General features: G+C 38.4%; 2 protein-coding genes across 4 annotated transcripts in view; both read left to right on the top strand.

The window, feature by feature from the left end:
• Positions 1-4,846: 4,846 nt before the first annotated feature.
• tmem230b (transmembrane protein 230b) lies at positions 4,847-7,086 on the top strand. Of its 2 annotated transcripts, none has more exons than XM_056773196.1 (4): positions 4,847-5,040; positions 5,183-5,271; positions 5,536-5,661; positions 6,537-7,086. In XM_056773196.1, the coding sequence occupies exons 2-4, from the start codon at positions 5,191-5,193 to the stop codon at positions 6,675-6,677; spliced, it is 348 nt and encodes a 115-aa protein (XP_056629174.1). In that variant the 5' UTR covers positions 4,847-5,040; positions 5,183-5,190; the 3' UTR covers positions 6,678-7,086. The 2 variants fall into 2 exon arrangements, with proteins under 2 accessions (XP_056629174.1, XP_056629173.1); XM_056773195.1 differs by having other exon boundaries at positions 5,133-5,271.
• Positions 7,087-8,195: 1,109 nt separating this feature from the next.
• Positions 8,196-26,824, top strand: part of igsf9b (immunoglobulin superfamily, member 9b) — a 32,825-nt gene continuing 14,196 nt past the window's right edge. The window contains exons 1-4 of one of the 2 annotated variants that reach the window (XM_056730050.1): positions 8,196-8,554; positions 8,645-8,716; positions 16,093-16,187; positions 18,482-18,688. In XM_056730050.1, coding sequence (XP_056586028.1) covers positions 16,127-16,187; positions 18,482-18,688 — 268 coding nt within the window. In that variant the 5' untranslated portion in view covers positions 8,196-8,554; positions 8,645-8,716; positions 16,093-16,126. Of the gene's footprint in view, positions 8,717-16,092; positions 16,188-18,481; positions 18,689-26,824 lie in introns of both variants that reach the window. The other variant, XM_056730051.1, reaches the window with a different exon arrangement.

The raw sequence follows: 26,824 nt of genomic DNA, 5'->3' as shown, positions 1-26,824 counted from the left end.
CCAAATCATATAGGTTATCCTTAAATGTAATTTAGTTACGCAAAATCTGATCTTAAAGTCACCATGAAACGGAAGTTGCGATTGACTTCTTTTCCGTACCGTGTATCCGAGTGAAACGGCTTCTGAAATAAGAAAAAAAACGTAGGGGCAGGGCTTTATTTTGCCCTTCCCTTTTTGATTGGTTTGTTGTCATTTGGACCTGGAGGGGAGGGGTTAAAATGCCTGGCCATTGGACAGTCAGTATAGTCCTACCTCTTTTTTGTTGCTGATGTCACATGGTGAAGAATTGATTTGATACAGACACATGTTACGAGGGAGTTGTTCATCATCAAGAGATCTCCATAATAAAATTCTAAAAAATAATGGTGTGCACTGATAAATCATTTATAATAATCATTACACATCTGTGTAAAACACTAAGAATTTGTTTTGACTAAGTTTGATTGCGTGTTGACTTTATAGGAGATATGTATTTAAACCAACGTTCCCATTAGACAGAAAACAATTGGGATTTTAGTCTTAAAGTTTTGCATGAAAAAAGATCATACACTTTATCAATCCAGTCCTTCTGAGTAGGTGAAACTGCTTACAGCCATTTAATTGCCTTCTTGCTTGCAACTGTCAAAATTCTAAACTTATTCAGGAAATCATTGGGAATTAAACGTATAGGTACAAGGAATTTATATATTAAAAATACTTTCTAAACTTTTATGTATCTTAAGCAAGAATAAGTTCATGGAAGGTCAGCTCCAGAAAATATTTTAAGGATATGCATTGTGAAAAAAACAAACGATACCCTAACTCCTCCAGAACAAGTAGTGTGTCATATTCCACTGTGACTCACATGCAGTTTCCCGGTCCTCTACTGAAAGGCTTAAGTTCAAGCTTCCATCACGCTCCAATCTCTCTTTTATACATAATGAGCCTATCGATTTAGTTTGTTTTAAATGCACTATACGATTTTGATACAACATTTTACAGGGTTGTGATTCATAGGCTGACAAATAAACCTTCAATATCCCACCTTCTTATTCCTTTGATTCATCTCTTTTAGTATGATCCTTGTAGGTACCTGTAAAAATCTTGGTTCTCCAGCTCAGAATTTTCTTTAATCTTCCGGAAGCTCCGAAGTTTCCCTTTATCCATAAATGTGTAATATGCAGTTAAACCTTTTCTAATCCAGTTCTAAACCTGTTATCTGATTCATTGGGTACAAACTCTGTGCACACCAACCTGGCAGTACCACAGAGTCCTTTAGATTGCATAATTCCACACGTTTCTTCCAGATTCTTAAAGATACTATGGATTATCTACCATCAATAATTTATTTAATAGGTCCATGTCTCCAAAAGCTACCCGTGCAGGCACTTCCAGTGATACAAACGTTTCTAGTTCTTTCCATCTCAATCTATATGATGGATTGCATAAACGCACCAATGGTCTAATCAGTTTTTGCCCAAAATGCGTAAGAAAGTTTGCCCAATTTACAAAACAATCTATTCTGAACAAGCAAGATTGCAAGAGTTTTAAAGTTCCCAAGATGCATTGCAGCATGTTCAATTCTGTGTTTCGTATTTGTTTTTCTTTTAAAGATTAGTGTTTTAGTTCTTGCTGGCTTAATTTATGCTTTAATATCGTTGTTACTGTTTGTTATCTGTTGTGTTTAGAGTTTTTTTAATGAATGATGTTTTTTGATATTTTCCATGGTTGAGTTATTGTCTGTCGCTTCTGAAATTCGCTCTTCATTTGCATGGAGTTGAAGATTTCTCAACTTTGTTGCGTTGCTAGACACGCCCATCCGGTCACCAATGGTTGGCCACTTCAAGTATACCAGAATATCATCTGTGAAAGCCATATTGGGCAGCCTTGATGTGTTTCACATTTAAAAGAAAACTGTTTGGAAAGAACACCAATTACTTTAACTCTTGCCAGCGGTTTATCATACAGTATAATGCTTGAAACACTTTAATATTGAGTCATTCAATCCAAATCATTGACCATAAATAGAAATTCCAACTGAATCGAACACCTTCTCGGCATCCAGTCCAACTCATTAAGATTCAATATTATGTTTGACTATTTGATTCATAATATTTAAAGATCGTCTTATATGATCTTGAGTTTGTATTTGTCTGACTCTTCCAATTTTTTTATGCCGATTTGAATAAAAATGCATTTTTACAGTGTGAAAAAGAGGTGGCATGAAGCCTTACATAACATGAATATAATATTTTCAGAAATACTTTGCTTAGATACTTTTGTATATATAAATATACTCTATTGTAAATAATCACTGTTTTCATCATCTTAATTGTGTTTTACTTTGCACTCTGTATTGTTTTATATTGTACTGCTGTAAAATGTCATGAACTTGAGAAATGAGGTGTTTCAAAGATCTGTAAGAAGAAAAGCAAGTAAACGTCACGCCGGCATTTACATCATGAAGCTAATTACGTAGATGCCAAAAAATCATTTGGACACCTTTCTTTCAATCGACCCCCGCGATAAATGACTGATGCTTATCAGGGGCTGTTATCATGAGGGGCATACAGCAGGACAACACAGTAAACCATAGCTTCTGTCTGACCTATAAATATGTTTGAAAAAAACTTATTTAGGCACTTATTTTCATTCCTATCTGATTACCTTTCGACTACCCACAAACATACACCAAACGGTTAAACGTGGTCAAGACAACAGACACGACAGCAAATCCCAGAGCACAGATAACGCCCACGGTGAAAGATGTGACGGATCAGTGGTTTAGCATCTAAATCGATACCCGCAGCCCTCTGTCTCACAGTCTTAAAATAAGACCCCCAACCTCCATCACAATCCATATATTGACTTCTTTTGTGAAAGTGAACTTTTTCCCCCGTTCTGCTGGTTCATGGTGCAGTGGAGCGTGTTGGGGTGCCGGTCGAGATGGTGTAAATAACACTAATGTATCAGAGTGGAGTGGGGCTATTACCAAACTCGTCGCTGACATCAGGTGTTATGAAATGATCTGTCGACCAGGACCTTGAATTAACCCCCTAATCCTTGAAAAAAAGAGAGAACAAATGGTTGAAAGCCACTTTTCAATTTAATGGATTAAACTTCATGACACATTGTTTTTGTCTTGTTGCAAGTGCAACCTTCCTGTGGCTCAGCGGTTAGAGCATGGGAATAGTAATGTCGAGGTCATGGGTTCAATCCCATTGGATTGCATATAATCAAAAACAAATATATTATACAATGCTGCTGTGTTTTGAGGATGTGTTTTCATTTTTTTGACTTTCCATTGTGTGATGTATATTGCGTGCCTATAGTACAAAACAAGTTTTGCATCAGGACCCAGATTTGACATTGGTCATGAAGTCATGAAGAATTGAACGTTGACAGTTTTGTGCTGTTGGCAGCCAAGAAATCACAGCACAAGACACATTGTTGGCACAAACCATTCTTGTCACAAGTGAACCTGTTTTTTATTAAGCGTGGGTCGTGTTTCCTTTGACTTTGTGTTCATGTGATTTTAGAAGGGAGGTGATTTTTTATGTGGAAAAAAAGATAATGTTTTAAATGTGCTAATTGGTGGAGCTTGTAAGATGAGGGGTGTTCACTTGATTTGTTGTTTCCTGCAAGCTTCATGTCAGGTCTTCAATTTGACGTCACGATGAGTCATTTCTTTACATTCTCTCAATGCCACTCGGTAACCTTCAACACAGACAAACACGCATGAAAAAAACAATTAATTCATTAGTAACCTTCAACACAGACATATACGCATGAGGAAAACAATGAATTCATCTACTGTTGTACAAGACACGTAATGCAACAGCCGTCTCATTCAGTGTTTTCGGTGACAGAAACCTGTGGAAAAATAAGCATTTTTTTTATTGTGGACAATATACAATGATGTTGCTTTTTTCCACACATATTTTGGTAGGACAGTGGCGTGCATCGTGGGATCACCACAGCACTTTTGGGTACGTGTCAAGAGGTAGTGACGTGCAATTCAATGCAACCACTTTAATTCCTAATTCTGCGACATCATTATATATATATATAATGCATATTTACACAACCACAGTGGATATTTAAGTAGCAATTGGGTGGTAAATACATTTTTGTAAAATATAAAAAAGTATGTTTAAATATCATATATTTACCATGCTAGTATTAGATTGAGCATGAGTTACATATAGAAAGACAATAAAACTACATATGTTAATGTCGATGAACATGTGAAGAGTTTTGTTAAAAAATGAGATAACTCAGTTTTTAAGATCTTTCCAAAATCATGTTTTTATATTGTGAATTCCAATTAATATCACTTAAACTGCAGTTGGTTTGTTTTGATTTAAGAATAAATACAAAAAAACAGGTCACGAACACAATAAAACACAACAAAAAATTATAACATAATAAAAAACATGATTAACAAAAAAAAGTAAGTCATCTCATTTTGGAATCAAACGCTTCATGTAGAACTCTCATTCATATTTGTAATTTAAAAAACTAATTTAAATACATTCAAATTAATTGTTAAATTAACGTTGTTATAAATGCTAATTTATTTGTTTTCATTGGGTGATATATCACTGATAAATCCTTTATATTATAACGTCTGTTTTGTTGACTTTCTTTTGCTCTAACTCTTAACCCCAATTGTATATTTTAGGAGCATCATGGGGCGTGTTAAACAGACCAAATTATTTTTTTTGCTTAATTATAGATATCATGTACACACAATTTTAATTAACGAGTATAATATGTTTTCTATAATGTAGCTCCCTCCTGTGGCGTTGCGTTGTAAACGTCAGCAAAGCGCATGCGCGGGATATCGGAGGACTGACGCAGAGGGCGCGTGCGTGATTTCAAACCCGGAAGCGTTCGCGTTGTAAACACAAACGTAGTTCGCTTCTATCAAAGGCAGTCGAAAAATGACATGAACGTGACATTTTAGTTTTGAGTGACTCCATTGATTTTAAGGCACGTACAAAACAATTCCCTTGTTACTACGTCGTGTGAAATTGACGAAGATTCTTCAGGATCAAGGTAATTTAGGATGCAAAACAGTTAAAGAAAACAGATTCATAATATCTTTTCATAAAATTGGTACGTTGAACATCATTTCTGTGTCTGAATAGATGTTATAGACTAGTGACTAGTCTGACAAGTGCTTGTAATATGAACTCAGGAGGAAAGATGGCACCTCGAAACATGACGAACTCTGGGGTGAGATACTCCAAACTGGCGAGCGATGATGATGGATACATTGATCTCCAGGTGAGAGAGAGAGAGAGAGAGAGAGAGAGAGATGGAGGCTTTTAATGCACTTGAGTCTAATTCATTTTAATATGAATCCATTTCAGAGAATCATTAGTATGCCTGTCTGTCTGTCTCTTATCAAAGTTTTAGAGCTTTTTTCTAGTGCACATTGCTCTGTGCTTCTCTAATCAATTCTGAAATTATTTCGTCTGTATGCTCGTCTGTGTGTCTGTCTGTCAATTTGTCTATTAGACAATGTGCAAGTTATTTCTCTTTTCTTAGTTTAAGAGGAGCCCACCTAAAGTCCCTTATAAAGCCATCGCCCTGGCAACAGGCCTCTTCCTCATCGGCACCATACTGATCATCATCGGCTCTCTCCTGTTAGCAGGATACTTCGAAGTGAACGATGTGAGTGTCATACCACGTTTTAAGTTTTTCTTTCATGATCTGGCGTTTTTGAGATCATGTCACTGTTATCTGTCTGTTGAGGTGTGATTTGTGTTCACACAGTCCAGTGTACGTTCATGTAGTGTGTTTTGAAAAACAACCTTCTGGTGACATTGTCAGCTGGTTTTATGTGAAGTTCCAAGCACTACAGACACCAAAAATCTTCTTAGGTTTTTGATAACCTTTGTGTGCATGTTAGATCCTAATCTACTTATAATTGAAAAATAGAAAACTCTGTGTCGTTGGTTAAAATGTGTGGGAATCCTGAACGCAACCTAAATTAATTTTAAATCCTATTTGTTCATTTTAAATGTGTTGATTTAGGATTACTTCACCAAATGTGGGATCTCAAACTTTATGAAGTGGCAGGAGATTGAGATTACCCCCTGCTGTGCGCACACCTGACGCATGGGTTTATCCCCATAAAGTGTTCAGATTTGGTAATGGAGCTTTTAGGATACCCCCACCCCCCTCAGTCTGCCCTATTTCATGACCTAGTCCCAAAAATAACGCTTGACAGTAGTATATATTTTCCCATCTAGAACACAACCAAGTCTGTCTTTTACTGTGAGGTATTTGTATTTACTTGGCTAGGTGTTCAGCTACATGGAAACTCGGGAATTCTATTTAAAAACTTAACAAGATATTTTGAGGAATGAGTGTGAAAAGTGAATGGTGGGCAATGTTTGATTTCTGACATTCTTCAAAATATCTTCTGTGTTCAGCAGAAAAACGAAGGTTATACACGTCTGAAATTAAAAAGATGTGGTTTGCTTTATGAGCTGTGCAGGAGCCTCACATGCACTTCACATTTGTGTCTTTCTTATTACTCCCAGCACCGCGATCGCACCATCCCCGTTCTGATCATCGGAATCCTTGTTTTCCTCCCTGGATTTTACCACCTGCGCATCGCCTACTATGCTTCCAAGGGTTACCGAGGTTACTCCTACGATGACATCCCAGACTTTGATGACTGATGACAGCGGGGCACGGAGTCAGAGATTTGAGCCTGGTTTAGATGCAGCGGGACGCACCTGTCTGCTGTTGATGTGTGCTGAATTCAAATGACTTTTTATTTCAACTTCATAGACTGAGAATGTAGTTTGCATTCATTAAGCGGTATGATTATTCATGTAATAAAAAGCATTTTATATCAGAGAGAATTCATCTTCAGAGGTCACTGCTACATTAGTATTCTGTAGTGAGTAACTGGTGCAAAATAAACTCTTGATGTATTTAACAGAAAATTATTTTCAGGTCAAGGTTGCTATAAATCTCTGGGTTTTGTTTTTTTACGGATCAGTCTGAACAGATCGATGCTTCAAAGCAAGCTGTAGAAATCAACTGTTGCTGTTGTGTACTATTAAACAAATACACTTGGCACAATCGGTCCTGTGGTTTCTTTAAATCTAAAGCAGAAGTGGTTCATGTTTGTCATTTTCTTAAATTAATCGCAGACCAGGGTATGATGTGAGTCGCATCCCCACAATGTGAAATGTCGTGCCACTGGATCGTAATTATTTTCCATGATGTGAATTTCCCCACTGAAGGAAATTCTCTGGTGAAATAGTTTGCTGTAAATCATAGAGTGGTTTGTTTCATGATTGTGTGGTTTTGGAAACTTCAGAGTCAATCTATGTGACGTTTAAGAGAACTCGAGTCAATTTTGGAGTTGTGTGGCCCCCGTGTGGCCGTTGAATGAATTGACGCACAAAAATCAAATCAATATTTACTTCATAAAACCATTTACAGGTTTTTTTTTAAAGAGTTGTATATATATATATATATATCCGATATATATTTTTTATTTGGGGTAAATTGAATTGCAAACTGAATTTGCTGTATAAAGTAAAAAAGAAAGCTTAAAGAAAAAATTTGTCTAAAAGTGTTTCTATCGATGAAATAAACAACTTTTCATAACTATATTCCTGTTTTAAAACCATTTCAAATTTCTATTATCAAGCGCTTCAGCATATTTAAAAAATACATAATTAATTAAAAACATTAATTTAAATTGTAACTTTACATATCTTTTTTTAACACAAATTCCTGTATGTTGTGTGAGCCACAAATAAAATAATAAAGCAATTTTTGGGGTCTCATAAAGTACATAATGTTGTCTTACTCAAAACGCCCAGAAGAAAAGAGAGAGATGAAGATGATGATAACGATGAAAATCTTCTCATAAAACAGTATTTTCTATATTTTAATTGAGTGTGTCTCGAAAGCATTTCAAATGCAGCAGGTAAACTATTAGTTCAAATACATTTTACAAATTTTAAACATTTTAAATACATATTTTATTAAAGAAATGAAGGCTTTTTTACTTTTTAAAACACCTTGTTTAATACTACAACACTAAACAAAAAGTGTTCAAATTTGCAGAACGAAAACTTGAATGTTGACGTCCAGCTAATCCAGCCAAGGAGAGAGAGAGCGAGAGAGAGCGAGAGAGAGAGAGCGAGAGAGAGCGAGAGAGAGAGGTGTGTGTTTGCTGTGATAGTCCATCAGTGAGTGAATGAGTAGTTTCACAATGTTTCTCTCTCTGTTTTTAACGCTGATGGATGAAGTCAGTAACAGCAAAAGTTCTCTGGACTCGAACCTCTAACCCTCAGCAAATTTAAAGCGCACGAGACCGCGGGAAACGGCGCGCACGAGGATCTTCACTTCGACGCGGAGCTCTAACGGCGTTTAAGATACGCATGTTTCATACAGAAACCAGTTCACGGGATTTGTGTTTTCTGAGGCTGACGGTCGAAGAGGTCTGAATTTGTCCCGTGAAAAGAACAAACCCGGTTCTCTCTAAAGAAAGAAAAGTTTCAGCACGCGCTGGATTCGTAACGGCGAAACTCTCGTGAGGAGACGCGCACATGATACATTTGGTTTTATCAATAGATCCTTCGAGAGGATTCTGAGGTGTTTTATGTGTTTTACTAAACGTTAGGAGTTGGAAGTAAAACATAATCCCGTCGATGGAGTGACTGTTTTATCATCATCAGTAAAGTACCTCAGAAAGGTAACAGAAACACACACACACACGTGTTTAATGTATGCATAAATCTATGTGTGTGTTAATGTGCATGGGTGTTGCATGCATGCATACACAAGTAGCCATATTGCAGTCGTTGTGCCAGCAGATGTTATTCTGTCAACATACATAATTCATTATTCAGTCCAGTCACAGCTTTGATCGTTTCTGTTTAAATTAAGAGGTTGTTGTAAAACCCTTGATCCTTATTTAATTTTTGTTGTTGTTCTCTCTTGCATTAAATCTCAAAGGCAGGTGTTTGCACGCTCGAAAATCACTGTTTCTACTGAGAACAATGAGGAACACATGCTGTATACAAACACTTAGACACGTGACCTGACCAAACACTTACACCTGCCTCAACTAAAGTGAATCAAGTGGCTTTCCATAAACTCATTTTTGTACCAAGTGTAATGGACAAAAGTCAAAAGATGAACATTTATTGTTTCCTAGTGGAATTCAGCTCATTATGACATTTTGACATAACCTTTGTTTTAGTGCAATACATCATTCCGGCAATATTTGTGTTTTAATGACATGTTTCGCAATACCAAATAGTATTTAATCTTTGTTCCCTGTGTTTGATTGACATTTATAGTTGTGAAGAGACGGCACAAGCGATATTCCAGATAAGAGCGGGTCCGACTCCAGCTCTGCAAATACAGGCCTACAATGAATTAAAGAGCTGTCTTCACGGTTATTGTTTGCCAAACACGTGCATTCTGCGTCTGGCTCATTTTAAAGCCGTTTAACCTGTCCTGCCTGGATTAGTTTGTGGTATTCTCTGGTCATCGGGACATGCCTAACAATGTCAAAATGAATGGCTTAACCTGGAACAAAGTCACGGATGAGGGTCAATGCGGCTTTACTGTCCGGCCTTCTGCTCGCAGTCTTGCATTCTTGAACTGTGTTTAAGCAGGTATTATTGACCCACATTAAAGAGCGTGTTGTGATACACACACAGCTGTTGTGAGATCAAAGATCGCGTTACAGGAAGCACAGATACATCGTACGGTCGCAGACATCTCCAGTCTTTTGTCTTTCATTGTTCTCGTTCTGTTTTGTCATGGACTCTCTAATCCAGCCGCACACATGCACAATGTGCTTTTCATAACTCAACGGCTTTGACACACCGTACATGCTCATGTACGACTTGTCTTATTCGAGTTTGGCATTGCGTACTTTATAGGCCTTACTATTAGTTTAGCTCAAACTTAAGGTTGAGGATTTGAACAAAGTTTATGTTCAGAAATGTATTATTCGTTTGCATTCTGTAAAGGGTTTCCGTATGCAAGAACTTTGCTCGGATCACAGGCCTGTGTAGTATAACCTGAAATCTGTTAATGATATTCAAGTATTTTTCACAATAAGCTTTAAAGCAAGTGATGGTTTGGTTTAGGAGTGGGGTTTCACTGTTTTTCCAACAATTGTACATTTTGGTACCATGCTCCTTCTACGAATTCTTATAAAATAGCCGCCTCATAAAATGGTTACGAATTCCCATCAGATTTCCTGCAATCCTTTATTGTGTTTCTGAAGTTGTGAAACTAGAATAATGCATCTGACTAGTTCTTTTCATTGTAGTTTAAATACTTTAAATTATGCATAAAATTAAGCTGGTTGGATTGTACCTCCCTGAACGCAGGCACTAGCTGGTTTACATTATAATTTGTGTTGTGCCTGGTTTCTCCTATCTTACATTACCCATGATTGCGTTGTGTCAGGATGATCAGGATAGACTTATCCTCGGGGCTTCTAAAGATCTCATGACCTTATTACCTAGACAGAGAGTTGGTGTTTATCCCAGCATTTACAGTAGTGTGTGATTTCAATGTGCAGAGTTTCAATAAAATCAAGGAACTCAATGTAGCTTGATATTGTAGCCTGAAGGACACACCAGCATCCAATAGAGACGCTGACCTGTCTATGTTCATCATCAAAGCAACTGAACAATTGCTTTGACGGCTCTTCCAGTTGACTTTCAGCTAGACTACAGCACATTCATTCCACCACCCTGCAGCTTTTAAAAAACCCATGTCAGGTTTTAGTCTCGCTTGTTGTTAAATGATTAAAATTGGCTTACAGAAATGTGTGTGGTTGTTGAATTCCATAGCTTAAATCTGTTCATATGTAATATTTACATAAGTGGCACACCCGCAGAGAAAGCCACAATTATGATACTTGTTGGGGCCGTTGGTTTTTTCTGTTCTGTTCTTCTGACCCTGGCCTGTGCTGACACCCTATTGCAGTTTGGATCTTCTCAGATAAACTGTAGAGTAAAAACGCTGTTTATTGGTCTGTCAGTTACTGCGGTAAAGAGCAGGTGTACCACATGTACCTCTTTATTCCAGAGCATACAGAGGCAACATAATTTTGTTACCTTACTTTCCAATTGCAATAAATGTGTAACAAGAATCTCCTGATCTCCCAGTCTTTTGCTCAAATTGTTACACATAATTTACACAACAGCTTTCCTGTTGCTCGGTGGTATAGCGCTAGCAACGCCAAGTTTGTGCTTTCAATCCCAGGGATTGCACATACTCTTATACAAATGTATGGTGTAATGCAAGTCGCTTTGGATAAAATGTAGTTTGTAGATGAATGAATACGATTAGCTGTTTCTAAAAGTTGTATTAGAAGTTGGTACATGTGGGTATGTAACGATTCACTCAGTTAAGGATGCGATTCACGATTCTGATCTCGCAATGCAATTTTATTCACAAGTTTTTTACAGAATGAGTTGAGGCTAATTTAAAGATGAACAATTACCCTTTTATTATTTCTGTAATGCTGCATAATTATTATTTACGATTCTTTTAACGTCTTAACCGACTTGAATCATCATGTATTATAATCGATTTTCAACCTGCTCACGGTGAATCGTTGCATCCCTAGTTACATGTGCATTTTTGTGTGGGTTCAAATGTTATATCCTTAATGCATGAGAAAACTTGGATTTTTATGGTTTCATGTCTTCAGGCAAAGACACTGCAAACTCTTGTTTAAGTCTCCTGGTTCAACAACAATACTCTAAAAGGTATTCTGGGAATTGCGTTGATAAAGAAACCCGTCATATTAACACTTGGAGTATATAAATCCACATCCAAGCCAGAAGCCAAAGCTTTTCCCCATCCAATCTTCTTTTTCCTTTTAATTCCGTAATTAACACGGCGTCCTCAAGACATGTTGCGTAAACAAAACCGATGTAGTATACTTGCAAAATCAGCTGGCGCTAATTCTGCAACAGAGATGCACCAAAAACTGAAAAGACGACATGTGCACTGGGGACTTGTTCGTCTAGACGAAACGGCGATACGATAAAAAATGTTTACGTATAAAGCTAAACATCACAGAGTAACAGGCCACAAACAGAGCACTTTGCCTTTAATGCGATCAAAATGGCATGCATCCCAGCAAACAGCTTTAGTCAAAGTACTTACTTGTATGTGCAACCTTAGTGTTAAATCAATTGTAGACACGACAAACTGAATGGATCTTGACCGTTTACTCGTGTAGAATGGGGTATTTATTAATAACATCATCAGAACGCTTATTAACGTTTTGTTTTAGTAACATTTTGGTTTAATTTGCCATTTTTTAACAACCAAACGTGATCATGAATCTCTCTTGGTGTCTGAGATCCCTCATTATCACCTGAACCTGGTCCAATTTGGCACATTTAGGTCAGTAACAGATGGTACTGATCTTAAACAGTTTGGATAGGTTGGCATGAGACCGTAAGTGGTGATACAGTTGTTTTCCTCTAAGACAACGTGCCTGTAGCTTGTGGTGTAGGGCGGCCTTGCCAGTCAAAGATCAGCGATCAGAGCCTTAAAGAACCTGTGGGTCATGAGACCTCTCTTCACCTTATAACCTGTCTTAGGCATCTGCTTTAGGTATTTTGTCTTTCGGAGATTTATTCTTATATAGGCTTATTCGGAGAGAGGGTCAACTGAATATGTTAAAATGTTGAATGCCTGGATAAAACAATCTTTAGTTTGTATTCAGTATTAAGCATATAGTTACATTTTGGATGGACTGTTTTTGATGTCCCACACATTTTGAGTATAATTCAGGTCGAGGTTTTCCTGTGATCTGTGCATGCATCAAATGGAAAACCATTATTTATTTATCCTGTTGCTGCCTGTAAGGTTAACAGAGCAAGGCATGAAATATTGTCATAAGTTGCGTTCCGGATCGCGCACTTATGCACTATTCTACACGGTTTTGTAATATGAATGTTACGAGTAGTGCAAAAAATAAGTGCACTTTAAGTACCCGGATGATGCACTCATTCAACCAAAAATATGACGTGTGGAACTTTGGACACTTCATGCACTCAACGGTCGCAGTTTCGCTAACGTGACGGAAGGGAGGCGGAGCTATCAGACGCTGCCCGAGCAAAGTTCTCCTGTAGTATTTACGCTTCAATTTAATGCTGACTGAAGTCATGCTGAGCAAAACAGATAAAAATCACATTAAATGTATGATGTACAAATCGATCTTTATTGACATGCATTGTGTTGTGAGATTGACGTTATCTGCCCTCGTCTCGGACACTGTACGCATTTATACTTGCATCAGTTAGTCTAAAACTGTTTAGGATTCCATATAGATTGATACTGCTCTTCTTAAATTCATACACACTAGATGGTTGAGTCCATAGTGTAAGTGCACAGTGTATAGTATGTCATTTGGGACGCAACTAGATCTTTAGGACATTTTAAAGATTTTTTCAGCTGCATTAATTGTCAGGTTAAGTAGAGGCACCTGTGATTCAAACCCTTGTTCTCTTTTATAGCTGGTGAAGTTCAGGGTCAAACATTTGTTAGGCTTTACAGTTTGACTCGAATGTCCTAACAACTGAAGTGGTTTTGCCAAATCTTGCGTGTAGAGCCCATCAAGACGTCTTGTTGCTAACTGTGATGTTTGTAAGAACATAGAAAATGTTGTTTTCTTGACTCTTGTTGTGTCACCTTTCAGGCAGAATGGGACACACCTGGAGCCTTACGGGGCATAAAATCTCTTTTCTAAACCCTCCTGTCAGAGTGTTTTTTCTTGGTGTCTGTAGTTCTCTGCGTGTGCTGGTCGCAGGCTCTTCTCTCTTTGAAAGACACTTTTACAAGGAGTCCTTGTTCAACAGCTTGCCTGCTCAGAGACTCCACGCAGAGGGACACAATACCCTGTCCCTCTTCTGGCACCTCACAAGAACTGATTTAGGATCAGTTCCCGCTGTCCCAAACCTGTGTGAGGCTTTTATTCAAGCAAATTATGGGCTGACTTTAGAACAGATGCATTATACTGGATTAAATGGCTGGGGCCATGGGATTATGACTTCTACGACGTGGCACATGCACTCACATGACTCTGAAGCCACTTTCATACCCTGCATAAGTTCATACCTGGTTTGGCTAGAAACTAACTAGTTTATTTTATAATTGTTTTCCCCACTAGGATGCTATAGATCTCAGAGGGGCAAAAGTCTTATTGGTGGTGCTTGCTTATTCTTTGGTTTAGTAGTTTGGTCAGCTCAGTAAATCTAAGTCTTACACCAGATAGCAACCCCCTGGCTGAAAACATTACTGAAGTTTTACAAATTTAGTGTATGCTTTTGCTTTGTCATCACAAAAGCAATATTTTACAACAGGGAATTTGATCTTGGGCGGACTGAATATACTTTTCTTATTTTATCTTTGAGAACTAACAGGATTAGATCTTGGATTGTTCACTGTTTCTGAGAATTCATGGTTTTTGTTAACAAGATGCCATCAACTCAGGTGTATTTCCACAGAGGTCTGATTGTTGTCAGATTACGGGCTGGAGCACTGCTCTTTTTGGTCTCAAGGGCCTTAAATATCAAAGGATAATTTGTTTATTTCAAATACAATATTGCGATTTTGCCCTCCAGGAACATTCGATTGTGTACAAAAGAATGTGTTGATATCTCTCTTGGTTTTATCTCTTACTCTGTTTTGTTTGTAATTGTGTTAGCATGAAGTAAATACTTACCTTAGTTTGTGTTATTAATGAAGCCTGGGATTAAAGGTGAAATGATTTTAGGCAGCACCAATTGGATGGCAAAAATATTTATTTTATTGGTTGGATAACAAACTAATTGTTCATTTTAGGAATCTACCTTCAAAAAGCTTTATTTGTCTACAGTCTCTTAAGCTTGGTTGGGAGGAAATATTGTACCTGTCAAAAAAATGCACAATTTGGCTTTCAAATGGAGTCCCTAAATGTGGTTTATTTCATACTTGTGGTTGTTCAGAGACTGTACTTTTCTATTGCCGTGATGAGATATGACTTTGTTGATGGATTTATTTCCCTCATCTGCTTTTACGATCACAGTGTTGACATGTTTGTGCAAGATTTTCTGCTCACGCATCCCAGGTCCATTTTTTGTGTGAAAAAGAAGCATATACTGTATGTGTTTGTGTCTGTTTTTGTTACTTTAGACAAATGTACGCAGAAAAAAAACACATTTGCACAATGTTCAAATATCCTCCTCTGCTTTCATTTACTCACTGTAATATAATGAATAGATTGACGTGGTTGGGGGGGATTTCAGGTACGCAGTCAGATTATGGGATGTCTCCTTGTGTTCTTCTTAATGAACCCTTGCTTTCTTTTCAAACCCCTCCACAATACTGAAGAGAGTTTATTGCTGTGAGTCACGAATGTGTGCGGTTTCTGGGTCACTGACGGGAGATGATGTTCACAATGATATGGAGAAGTTATGATGGCATGTGCTCTGAAGTTTGTCCAAATGGAATAACTGTGTTTTAAAAGGTTAAAAAGGTTATCACTATAAAACTTCCAACATGACAAGGGTAACTGCACGGCTTGCTTAAACGAGACATAAGAGATGTTCATATTTATATTTCAAGATTCAAAGGCCCCCCTCCCGCTCGCATAAACTCAACATTTTTACATTTTTATCTTTAAAAAAATATATTTATATGTTTATTTTATGTTTATTTTATGTATTTCAGCGGGGCCCCTTTGTGGGTCACGGCCCCCCTGTTGAGAACCACTGGGTTAGATTTTATCCGCTGAAAAAAACATTGCAAAATCTATATAGACATATATTTGTTGAGTCATTATAATATATGCAGTACGAAACATGTGCCGAGTACCTGCAAAATAAATAGAATGAAAAACCTGATTATTATTTCCTGCGGCCGGTGTATGAGGAAGTGAATCTTATAATTTGATAATCTCAAGTATAAACAGTAAAGTGCAAGATGAGTTGTGTTAAGTAAAACAACGTTGATCCAGGAAACATTCTTTGTGTTATCTTATCTTTTGTTAAGTGTTGGCAGAGAGTTCTCGAGTGACCTGTGTGTGTCTTTGTGTTTCAGGTGGGGTATGTGTGATGGTATGTGACTGTTTACCATGGTAAAGAAGAGACTCGGGTTTCTGAATGTCACCATTGTCATCGCTCTCTGTGTACTCTGTAAGTATTTCTTCGTAGTTCTTCTTCACAGCTCATGCCTCCAAATTGCAGCGACCTCAAAAAGTATGTTATTATATTTTAATAAATAAAGACATATGGAGCTTTCCCTGCAACTAATTAAACTTTTCTGAGCCAAGTTTGCTGTGACTTGAGACCTCCCTTAACCATGCCTTTATTATAGGAAAGTAGCGACCATGTTTTTTGTTTTATTTGTAGTCAGGTTAATTTTTATTTGAGATGCAGTAACCACAGGTGTAGATCATGACATCTAATGTGAAATCATTAAAACCTAACAAACAAATTGTTCATCTGAAATGTTTTGTTTGGTATGCATGTGGTATCTTTCTTAAAACCACAAAAACATTTTAAGTTTTTTTCTAGACTGGTTATATAAGCATTTTTTATGTTCACTTTGTCATTAACCATGAAAATCTTTTTGCCTTTGTTTTAATTAATGATTTTATTCTTCAGGTTTTGGATTTTATTTCTTTTTTGATGTCGTTATTATGATGCTACGATTGTATGTGCTTGTGTTCACTGCAAATGTTCTTTTAACATTTGTCGTCTCATGTCAATCACCCTGTTGTCTCTCCATTTGTGACCTGTTTTCTTTCTCTCCGTGCTCTCCTTTGCTGCTTGAACTTCTTACCTCTCCACCAAACCCAACCTGTGGTGTCTCTGTTTATCTCATTTGTTGATTATTTTGGTACCACCAGCATTTTTTTAGATTAGATTAGATTCAACTTTATTGTCATTACACATATACAAGTACAGTGTAACGAAATGTAGTTTAGGTCTAACCAGAAGTGCAATTAGCAAGTGCAGATATACAGTGTGAATAAATACAGAATACAATATTAGGAAAATAATTTACGATGGGCATGTACTATGAAAATATGACAATCGGTATTGTACTATGAAAAATATATACAGAAGGCTATCTACTGGGAACATTAGTGTACAGGAGGTTATGAGCAGATAACAATATAGACTATACAATAGTGCAAGTGATTTGAGTGTGCATTAGTTACAGACATCCCACCAGGGGTTTGGTGCAGCTCTGTTTAATCTCAGGACACGTTTGGGTAAAGGGGGGTAAATCTGCTTCATTAATAAACACATGAACCTTTATGCACCTTATGGCACACGGTCTGGCCAGTGAGAGCGGTCATGGAGGGGTGTGTGGGTATTTGGGGGAAACATCACAACCATTTGGGGGAAAGGGAATCATATCCCTGCCAAAAATGAAATCTGCAAATCTGGATTAAGATCCGTCTGGGATTTAGATTTCCCTTCTGTCAAGGCAAGCTTTTGTCAGGGATGTGATTCTTCAAGGTTTCTGGCCATGTGTGTGCCTCGGGGGGTCTTGGGTTAGAGGGAGGGCGATTTGGGAGCTTTTGCATTTCTGGTTCTATCAGAGACCTTCATCTTCCAGAGATTATCTCTAATCCCAGATGAGGTGCATAGACCACCTCCGTCTCGAGGAGTGCGTGCCGCCCCAAAACAAAAGGGATCTAACATTGTATTTTTGGGGGCATTAATATTATTTGCATTGTGTTTATTTCTTCCTCCCAATCAAACAAGTGATACGTTATTAAAATCATAAAGTACATTTGTGAAATTCAAGTGGAAACATACATCATGTATGGTTTGTTTTATATTTGGAGTACGTTAGTAAGAATCTGATGTTTTTTTACTGTACTGAGGATTTTGGGGTGTGGTTTGATTCCCAAATTTATTCATGAGATTCACTTAAACGGGGCTCTGTGTCTGACCCCAAACTGTCCCGTTGGGGGATGCTGGACGAAAGAGAGTTACACAATCCATCTGAAAACAGACTGTGCCGTCCAACATGTTAATATGCTGTATGTTCATTAACATGCATGACATCTTCCCTGCATCCCCCCCTTAATCTCAACCTTTAATCCCCATTTAGCGTGTGTGACATCATTCTCCAGCTTGTCTTTTGTGTCGTGTTTTTCCTCGGTCACGCTCATTTTCTGTCTCACTTTCTCCCGTTGGCTGTTGTCCCAGCATTCCTCGTGATTTTTGTAAATGAAATGATCTCACGTTTATAGAGGAATTGTGTGTCAAATGTTGGTCAAAAGAGTTTTATCGTATCTTTGTCATAACAATGCCCGTGGCCACCTGCACATGTTGTGTTTTAATGCAATGCGTGACCAGGCTTCTTTATTAAAAAGTGTCCTTCATTAACCAGCTGTGATGTCTGGAAATCCGTGCTTGTGTTTTATTGAACAGGAAAAAGCTCACAAGTTTATCTTTATATCCCTCAGGTCCCTCTCTGAGCGCCGAATCGGTGGTCCAGGGAAGAGTCGGGGGTTTTGCCGAGCTGGGATGCAGCCTGACACCTCCGTCAGAAGGGGCCACCACCCCGAATCTCTTCCCGTTGTATGTGGTGGAGTGGGTCCGGCTGGGATATAATGTCCCCGTCCTCATTAAATTCGGCGGGTACACGCCACGAGTGCATCCGAACTACAGAGGTGAGCGCTGGCGGAACATAAATCACTTTTCCATTAAGACGATGATGGTGAGAGAGCGCCGGAGGGACACGGAGTTCTGCCCGTATAGCCTTTTAATCCTGCAGGAGACAGTAAAATCTGTGAGGCCTGTGCTATCGAGCGCTTTCCAAAGTTTATTGCGATTGCTGAAAGAGACCATCGGCTGCTTTTAAAGTGCTTTTGTGTTTTACGGCCACTTGTTTAGACGACGGGGGTCACTCTCAATAGACTGTGATATTTCCGGTTGTTGTTTCTCTAAAAGGTGCGCATTTCCCAGGCAATTCGGCAAGAGCTCCTTCGAAACAACTTTTGGGTGCTTCACTCATTGGCGGAGAGGTGCTTCCCGGGGTAATGCGGCCGTTTACCCCGGTGCTTGTGAAGGAGGGGTCGCGCTCTGGAATGTATTGAATGGGGGAGGGCGTTGTGTTGTTAAACGAATATCCCCATATAAATGACCCACCAAAACAAGAGGCCTGTAATTATGTTTGTGTGTGTGTGGAGACGGGGCGCACTTTTAATGGATGCAAAAGGAAAGGAGGGAGAGCAGACGTAACGGCTCCTGGGGGTGGGGGGGTGGGTATTGAGCGGGACCCTGGATTAGAGAACAGTGCTAAACTGCGGCAGGTTGCTCAGGGGCCGTGTGTATGGGCGGGGATTCTGGGGGTTTGACCTAATAAGACGCAACATTGTTTTTCAGTTGGAATACTTGTAGAATGGTTTAGGCAAAACAAAAAAAACAGCTTCTTCATACTAAAATAACGCTCCGTACGGTCGCATGGCCTCTGTTCTTTTTGTAAGGATGTTGTCGGTTCTGGTGTGGAAGGGGTCTGGTACGCTTGAACAGGTTTTGAAAATGTCCATGTTGTCCCAGTGGGATGTGATGTGAATGTCAGTAGAGATGGTTGTTTTACACATGAGCCCCTCGCTGTCAGTCCGCACATGAAAAGGAAACTGATGCAGAATCAATTAACATTTGTTTGGATAATGAATCATGTTTTGATAAAATAACAAACAATTGCATCACATAGTCTGAAGGAAAGAACAGGGGTAGAAGGAACAGTGATGGCAGACTAAGTGTATCACATAATCTTATGTATTTTTATTTATGTAAGATGAGATGAAACCAGACCTCACATTTTTAAACATGATCCTGCTACAACACAAACGCGTTTGTCTGTTTTCATCAAAAATGTGCTCATGTGGCATTTTCTTCTCGAGACTTTTAATAACAAAGATGTTTTGTCATGACCTGAATACATATTAGTGTTAATACTTTTCGAATTTGGAACAATTTGCACTGATGAATATTGCACCATAATCATACTAAAATAACTGATGTGTTCGTGTGACCTCTTGTTGACGTGTTTGGTTTGGATGTTGCAGCCCACCCAACGTCATGACAACCGGCCTCTTTAGATGTCTGCATCCGAGACTGTTACCAGTCGCCGCTATCACAGTCACACGATTAGATATTTGCTCAGTTTCAGATTAGCATGAGAGCTGTTGAATTCTTGGCCGGTTACAGTTGCACCAACAGAAAATTTGCTCTTTTTTTTATCTCTGCAGATTTGATTGAGCTCAATTGGGTTTCAGTTGAGTATTGACTTGGTCTCAGATGCTTCTGATAAAATTGCTTTGGAGAAACAGACATAGAAAGAAGTGAGATAATCGGTGAATGTAGATGTAAAATAATCTTGATTTCTGTCAATTCTATGTGAATTGTTTGAGAAATATTGTCTTTTGATGGCAGACTTGACAAATCTGAGCTCAGTTTAAAACATGTTGTCATCTCTTCTTAAACCCTTGAACACATTTGTACACTCTTTTTCTCAGGAGACACAGATGAGACTTGAGAAAAAGTTTGTATTTGCTCTCTATTTAGTATTCTAGTCGAAAAATTTAAATATTAAAGAGATCTCTGATTTTTAATATGGGCCTCGAGATTCATTGCTCCTGTTGCATCAGTACATGTGTTCAGGGCTTGGATGTTGTGAAACACAAACCCGCTCATGAATAAATACCTCAGTAACTCATGCGAATCAGCTCATGGGCTTTTACATAGAATGATTGTTTAGAAGTATAATTATTAAAACAACATCTAAAGTTTGTTTCTTAGTGTTATGGTTTTGCTTAGATCCCTAAGGCTTATATGAACATTGTGTGTTTGCATTTCTCCTGTTAAATATATTATACCCCAAAATGATTATTACGTTGTAGAATCCTGATTCCTACATTATTTTCTGCTGTATAATGATTCTGTTTCTATCAAGCATCCGTCACAGAACTTGAATGCTTTTTGAATGTCGTATGTTGTTGAATTTAACTTTTGTCTTTATGATTTGATGGATAGAGATCAGCATCGTGATCTCGTAGGTTCGCCTCGGGCTGTCAGGAGCAGTTAGTTTAAGAAGAGCTGATCAAATGTTTCCTTATGAGTAAATTAGAGAGAGTAGTTATGATAATGCCGCGAGACCTCATCAGGCGTCTCTTTCTTTGTCAGATGACATGTCTCATTTCTCTTCTTTGTTTAGAGCGTCTCTAAGAGGAACATTTGATCTGATCATATGTGCAAGTGCACACAATGATGATTTACTCTTTTATTGATTTAAGATGGAGAGATTCAGTTAATATGAAATCTTTGTGAGAGATTTTGGAACCTTACAACCAAAATTGAACGTATAGATGAATGGAATCGATTTTACCTGTGATTCGAATCAAGGTTAGTTTTTTTTCTATTATCTGGCACACCATAGTGAATAAACCGAGGTTGCACTTTCCTTCCACTAAAAAGCCACAAAGTGGTTAGACCCCTCATGTCATGGGCCCCTCCTCCCATCTCTTTCATCGCTCGACCTATTCAAAAGAGCCGTCACTTTACCCTTGTGACCTCTGAGCTTTGGTTTTCTGCTGGTTTTGGTTTCGCATTTCTTGCATTCCACACCTGACGTCTAGGAAACTTGAAGTGTTTAATCGGCAAATAAGGAAACAATGAAAAATCATAGCGCGAAGGCTTTGTGTGTTTAACGTTAAACCTGTCTTTCTGCCCGGACTGAGAAGTTTTAATCTTCTAGCAAAGAACTAACCAAGTGCAAAAAAGAGCAAGGAAACTATGCATATCATGTTTCAGGAGTCTAAGGTGAATAAGCACTGTTTTGAACAAAGACCAGCGTTTAATCTAAGCCATCAAAGAACCACATCAGACCGTTTTTGTGCCAAAGATATGTCTTGGATTCCCGTCGACAGGTTAGGATTTTCCTGTAAATGCAGGTAGGCCAAATGAAAGAGTTCACCTGACAGGAGGTGGGCGTCTTGGTAAAGTAAATCAGATGTTTTAAAAGGGGCAGGATTTTGACAGGGAAAAGCACGAGGGGAGTCTAAACCAGATGTGTGCCGCAACCAGAACGTTCCAATAATAATCAATGGCTCTGTGTGAAACCACCTGATGGCACATTTGAAAGAATGATGCTCGTGTATTGCTTTGTCATCATTTTAATTATTCTAACAAATGTTCTAAATATATATACATATAAATATTTATCTATAAAATTGAATACATATTTTTTTATTTAAAATTTTAAACAGCATATACATATAATAAAACAACTAATTATGTATATTTTTAAATATATATATACACACACGTTATTTATTATTAATATTTATGATTAGTAGTAGTATTTTTAGGGCTGCATGATATTGAAGAAAAATGTGATGGGTAGTTTCTTGCAAAATAATGATGTTGCGTAAATTTTGTAAAACCAATTTTGTGTGTGTATGTGATAGTGAGTGAGTGTGGGTGCCTTGTTTTTATATCCCGGTGGGGACCTAAACTGAATACACACCAACTCATGGGGACTCGTTTCACCGTGAGGTCAAAAGTTGAAGTCCCCATGGCAAAAAAAGCTTATAAATCGTACAAAACAATACTTAACGTACAAAACGTACAAAAGTTTTTTTAAAATGATAAATAAACTGAAAATAATGTATCCAACATGTTTCATCCTTTCCGAAGGAAAAACATCACTTTCTCTGTGTCGCCTGTCTCTTGTCCATCTGCATCGACCTATAACTTTCACTTTCTATAGGGCTATGTTACAGCCCTAACGTTGTTTTAACTTGATTTATAAAATCGTTTCTTTCTTCAAGCTAATTTCTTTAACTGCCATGCATAGTAAAGTAAAAGGTAAAAATGTGGCCTTACAATTGGTAGTGTTTGTTATCGATATTACACTTAGACATTTTAACTGGAAACTTTAAAATGGATTTTAAACGATATCGAAGCGATAATTTACCACCACGTGGACATTCAGACATACCAAAGCTCAGACTCACTCGTCTGGATAAGTGTTATGTATTCCTAATCGTCCTCCAGGGCCATTTAAAGGCTCTCCCAATAAGCCATGTTGGTCATTTAGCAATTTCTGGTTGAAATTGGTGGCAGTAAAAATCGGCTCTATTGATCTGTGTCTTAAGGCCATGCCTGTAGCTGCAGTATTGTCATATGTGTCTGTTTCTCACACAGGGAACGACAGGGGCAGCGTTAACTGTAATGTATCCCACGACAAAGAGCCATTCATAGACGTGAATATAGTGGGGGAGCTGTTGAAACGGGGGGTTTTGAGGGAAAGGGGGTTAAAAGCTGATAGGGGGGAGCCGTTCAGACCCCCCCAGATTGTATTCAAATCAAAACACATCCCATCATGCAGCAGGGCACTGTCATCCTTCAACAGGGTGGAACAAAGAAAAACATGTTCAATGCCTTTCTCCAAATAATCCATCAATATAATTATTCTCTGTCCCTAGGTACTGTGGGATATTTTGAGACATTACTAAACGCTGATGAGAGTTGCAGCTAAAGCGATCACATGTGCTTTCCGCTGGCCTCAGACAATAGATGGGTTATCTCTTCAGTTTAGCGCACAGGGATGGAAAAGACCAGAGTGGGCAGAACAGATAGGAAAAGGGTTAGGCTAAAATAAACGCCATGCCCAATGTTTGCTTAACACAGCCGGATGGCGGAAGCGGGCACCCGCTGGGAGTGCTTCGCAAGCAGTGGTGCCTCCATGAAGTTTTTAATGGGGGGCCAGATGGGGAGAGTGATGATATTAGGGTGGGTCAGAGTTTGGCTGGTTAGCATGATCCAAGAAACCCCTGCTGGTAGATAAGAGTAACAGTGTATTGATGAAATACATTTCTCAGACGTTGTTTGTAAGCAGGTAATCAGTAGATGTGTCTGAAAGATATGTAAAGTGTGCCCAGTACAGAACAGTTCGCTTTAATATGGTGGGTTTTTTCAATCCATGGTTGTATCAAATATGGACAAACCCAACTGTTGTGTTAAATGTACTTAGAAAATGTCCATGTTGGATACAAACATTAGTTGAAACAACAACATTGTAGCTTGCTTGAAACCCTATGGTTTGGTTTTTGGTTTAGCCATATTTTACCCAAAAATGGGTTAAGATGCATTTCTTCTCATTCTTTCTTTCAAATGATTTTTTTTTGGATAAAATAAGGAAAAAAACAAACAATTTATTTGAATTCATAAAAAAAAAAAAAAACTTTGGTTGAAACATTGTTTGACACTTTCTGCAAAAATATAATCTTGAAATCTTTAATATTGACTGAGTAAAGCCATGTTAAAGATTAAAATCATATTGAAATGAATGCTTGAAATCGAACATTGATACTTCTTATCATAAATAGATTTCGTTTTCACAGGCATTGTTGTGTAAAAAAGTTGTTTCACGGTGCCATAGAAGAAATTTTTTGTTCTAAATGGTTCCATAAAGAACCTTTAACATCAGAAAAATCTTTGTTACACAAAAGAGATGGTAAGAAAGAAATGGTGCTTTAAACAACCTTTGACTGAATGTTTGTGGAACCAAAAAATGGTTCTTCTATGGCATCGCACCTTGAATTTTACGAGTGCAGAGTCACATAGTTCACCCAACCAGGGTTCATTCCAGCACATTGTGCCTCATCTCTGAAAATGATTTAAAGAGTGGCACACAGTAGTGTAAAGTATGCACACTTTTTTCTAGGGTGTATACTCTGCTGCCACCCACTGAGAAAGAACCGTTGCTCACATGAGTTGGTCGGAAGCTTTGAGGGCCGGTCAAACGTCTGGCACATGATTCTGAACATAACATAGATGCTTCAGAACAACACCTTGGGTGTGAAGTGACGGGGTTGACATCATGTGATTGCTTTCTTAGCTCTCAAATTTACCACCGTTTGAGGCTGTGTGTTACCAAGGTGAAGCAAACGGTGGCCACTTTTGGCATTTACTGTAGTTAAATGTGTGCCTTTAACAACATGCCAACCTTTAGTGGATTATTGCTGTTTTAAAAAGAGGCAGAATCAACATAAGACACCACTTTGCATTGAGCTCTTTACATTTTATGAAGAAAATCAAGTGATACCACTATGTTGACCTGTTGTGTGTGGTTTCTGGGTGGTTGATGATGTGGGCCTTTTATCATGTTGCTATGCCGTTGCTATGGTGTTCTAGATGGTTACCTTTTTAATAAAAGTGTTTTACATGCCCGTAGCGTGAATGAAAAAAATGTATCCAGAATAAACAGCTGATGAAATTATGTTGACTTGGTCAGATATTTGACATGACTCATCCATTCATCAGTTTTTATCGAGAAAGCTGTACAGAAAGACAACAAAGGAATGAAATGTACAGGGAAAGAAAGAATGGCGGATGAATGTCTGACAGCGAGCCAATAACGTTGAGGAGGTCATTGATGGGTTGAACGCAGTGCAATAAAAAAAGATAAAAGCCCCAAGGACAGGAAGAGGAAAGCACAAAAAATGACTCCATCTCTTTGTCTTTGCATGTCTGGAATTGTCAAACTCTGATTGGTCGATGGAGTCCCGGTGACCAACCATTATGTCAGTGTTGGCCCGTGTAGAATGATGAACGTGTCTGCTGAAAAATGATAGGGTCAGGGGTCATGGAGTGCCCATCGGCTGTTGAGGGTTTGTTCATTGATCCAGAAGAACCTTCCTAACCTTCCTTTGGAGTTCATGCGATAAATTTTCCACAGTAATTCGATTTTTGTCCGTCAATAACTTGCGCTGTGGGATCATTAAGAGCCCATTCCAGTAGAGATCCCGAATATTCATCCAAATAACTCAAGAAAATCTGCTCCATGAGTGCATGTCTATTAGATTTCGTGAACAAATTATTTTGGTCACATTTACAACATTTCTAATGGCCTGGTGCTATAGAGAGATGCAAATCTCCACGATTTAACCCGAACCAACGTGCATCTGTCACTCCATTCTCTCAGTTCAAATAACAACTCTCTCTCTCTCTCATTCAATGTGGTTCTCCCTCAACCCTTTTGTCCGGCTCAAATAAAAACATGTTTTCCCATGTGTCATTTTTCAAAATCATTTGCACAAACGTTACCCCACGACCGGTCCCTCCCTCGCTGTGTTTTTGGCCCATCGGGTTTCTACAGCAACTGAATTCAAATCCAAACTCCCACCCCTTGGTTTCATCGCTATGGCAACCTGAGAGAGTTAAAAGAGGAGCGGGTGCATTCTCCGCTCTCTCTGTTCCCATTGATGAGAGAATTGCCCGTGGCGGGAAAGGGTTAAGTGTCCAATAATGGGCCGGTTTCCCCAAAGATAGCACATCATGTGTGCCGAGTGTTGATAGTCGCACCGTGTGTGTTTATCAGCATATACATTTGTTTAAAGATTAATTGACTGCACAAGGTCCATTTGGTTATTTTCTTTTTTTTTGCTCGAATGCAGCTGCTACTTTTGCATAGCATCATTTTTAGCTGCATGAAATTATTCATGTTCATTATGTGACTAACACACTTGAGAGATACTTTCAATCTCCTGACACCATAGCAACACCCTGGCAACCCCTCAGAACGGCGTGCATTTGGTGTTGAGGTTTGACTACACATGCTGTCCGAGCGTATCTTACCCCCCTGCTTTAATAACCATGCACCTCTTCTGACCCCAGATCAGAGGAGTCTTTTAATGATAGAGTAAACACGGATCCTCCCATGAGCGACCGGCCTCTCTTTAATATACACAGACTTTATTAGTGGCAACATCATTCAACAATGTTCTCTTGGACATCTT

Source organism: Triplophysa dalaica, chromosome 18, assembly GCF_015846415.1.
Source record: "Triplophysa dalaica isolate WHDGS20190420 chromosome 18, ASM1584641v1, whole genome shotgun sequence".
Taxonomy (NCBI): domain Eukaryota; kingdom Metazoa; phylum Chordata; class Actinopteri; order Cypriniformes; family Nemacheilidae; genus Triplophysa; species Triplophysa dalaica.
The sequence above is the reverse complement of the archived record's forward strand: the minus strand, read 5'-3'. Positions and strand labels throughout refer to the sequence as shown.

Bases quoted from the DNA above. Each gene is read 5' to 3' on its own strand.
- tmem230b (XM_056773195.1), top strand. From the start codon at position 5,173: ATGAACTCAGGAGGAAAGATGGCACCTCGAAACATGACGAACTCTGGG. The intron at 5,272-5,535 runs GTGAGAGAGAGA...CTCTTTTCTTAG, and splicing joins ATGGATACATTGATCTCCAG to TTTAAGAGGAGCCCACCTAA. The intron at 5,662-6,536 runs GTGAGTGTCATA...TATTACTCCCAG, and splicing joins GATACTTCGAAGTGAACGAT to CACCGCGATCGCACCATCCC.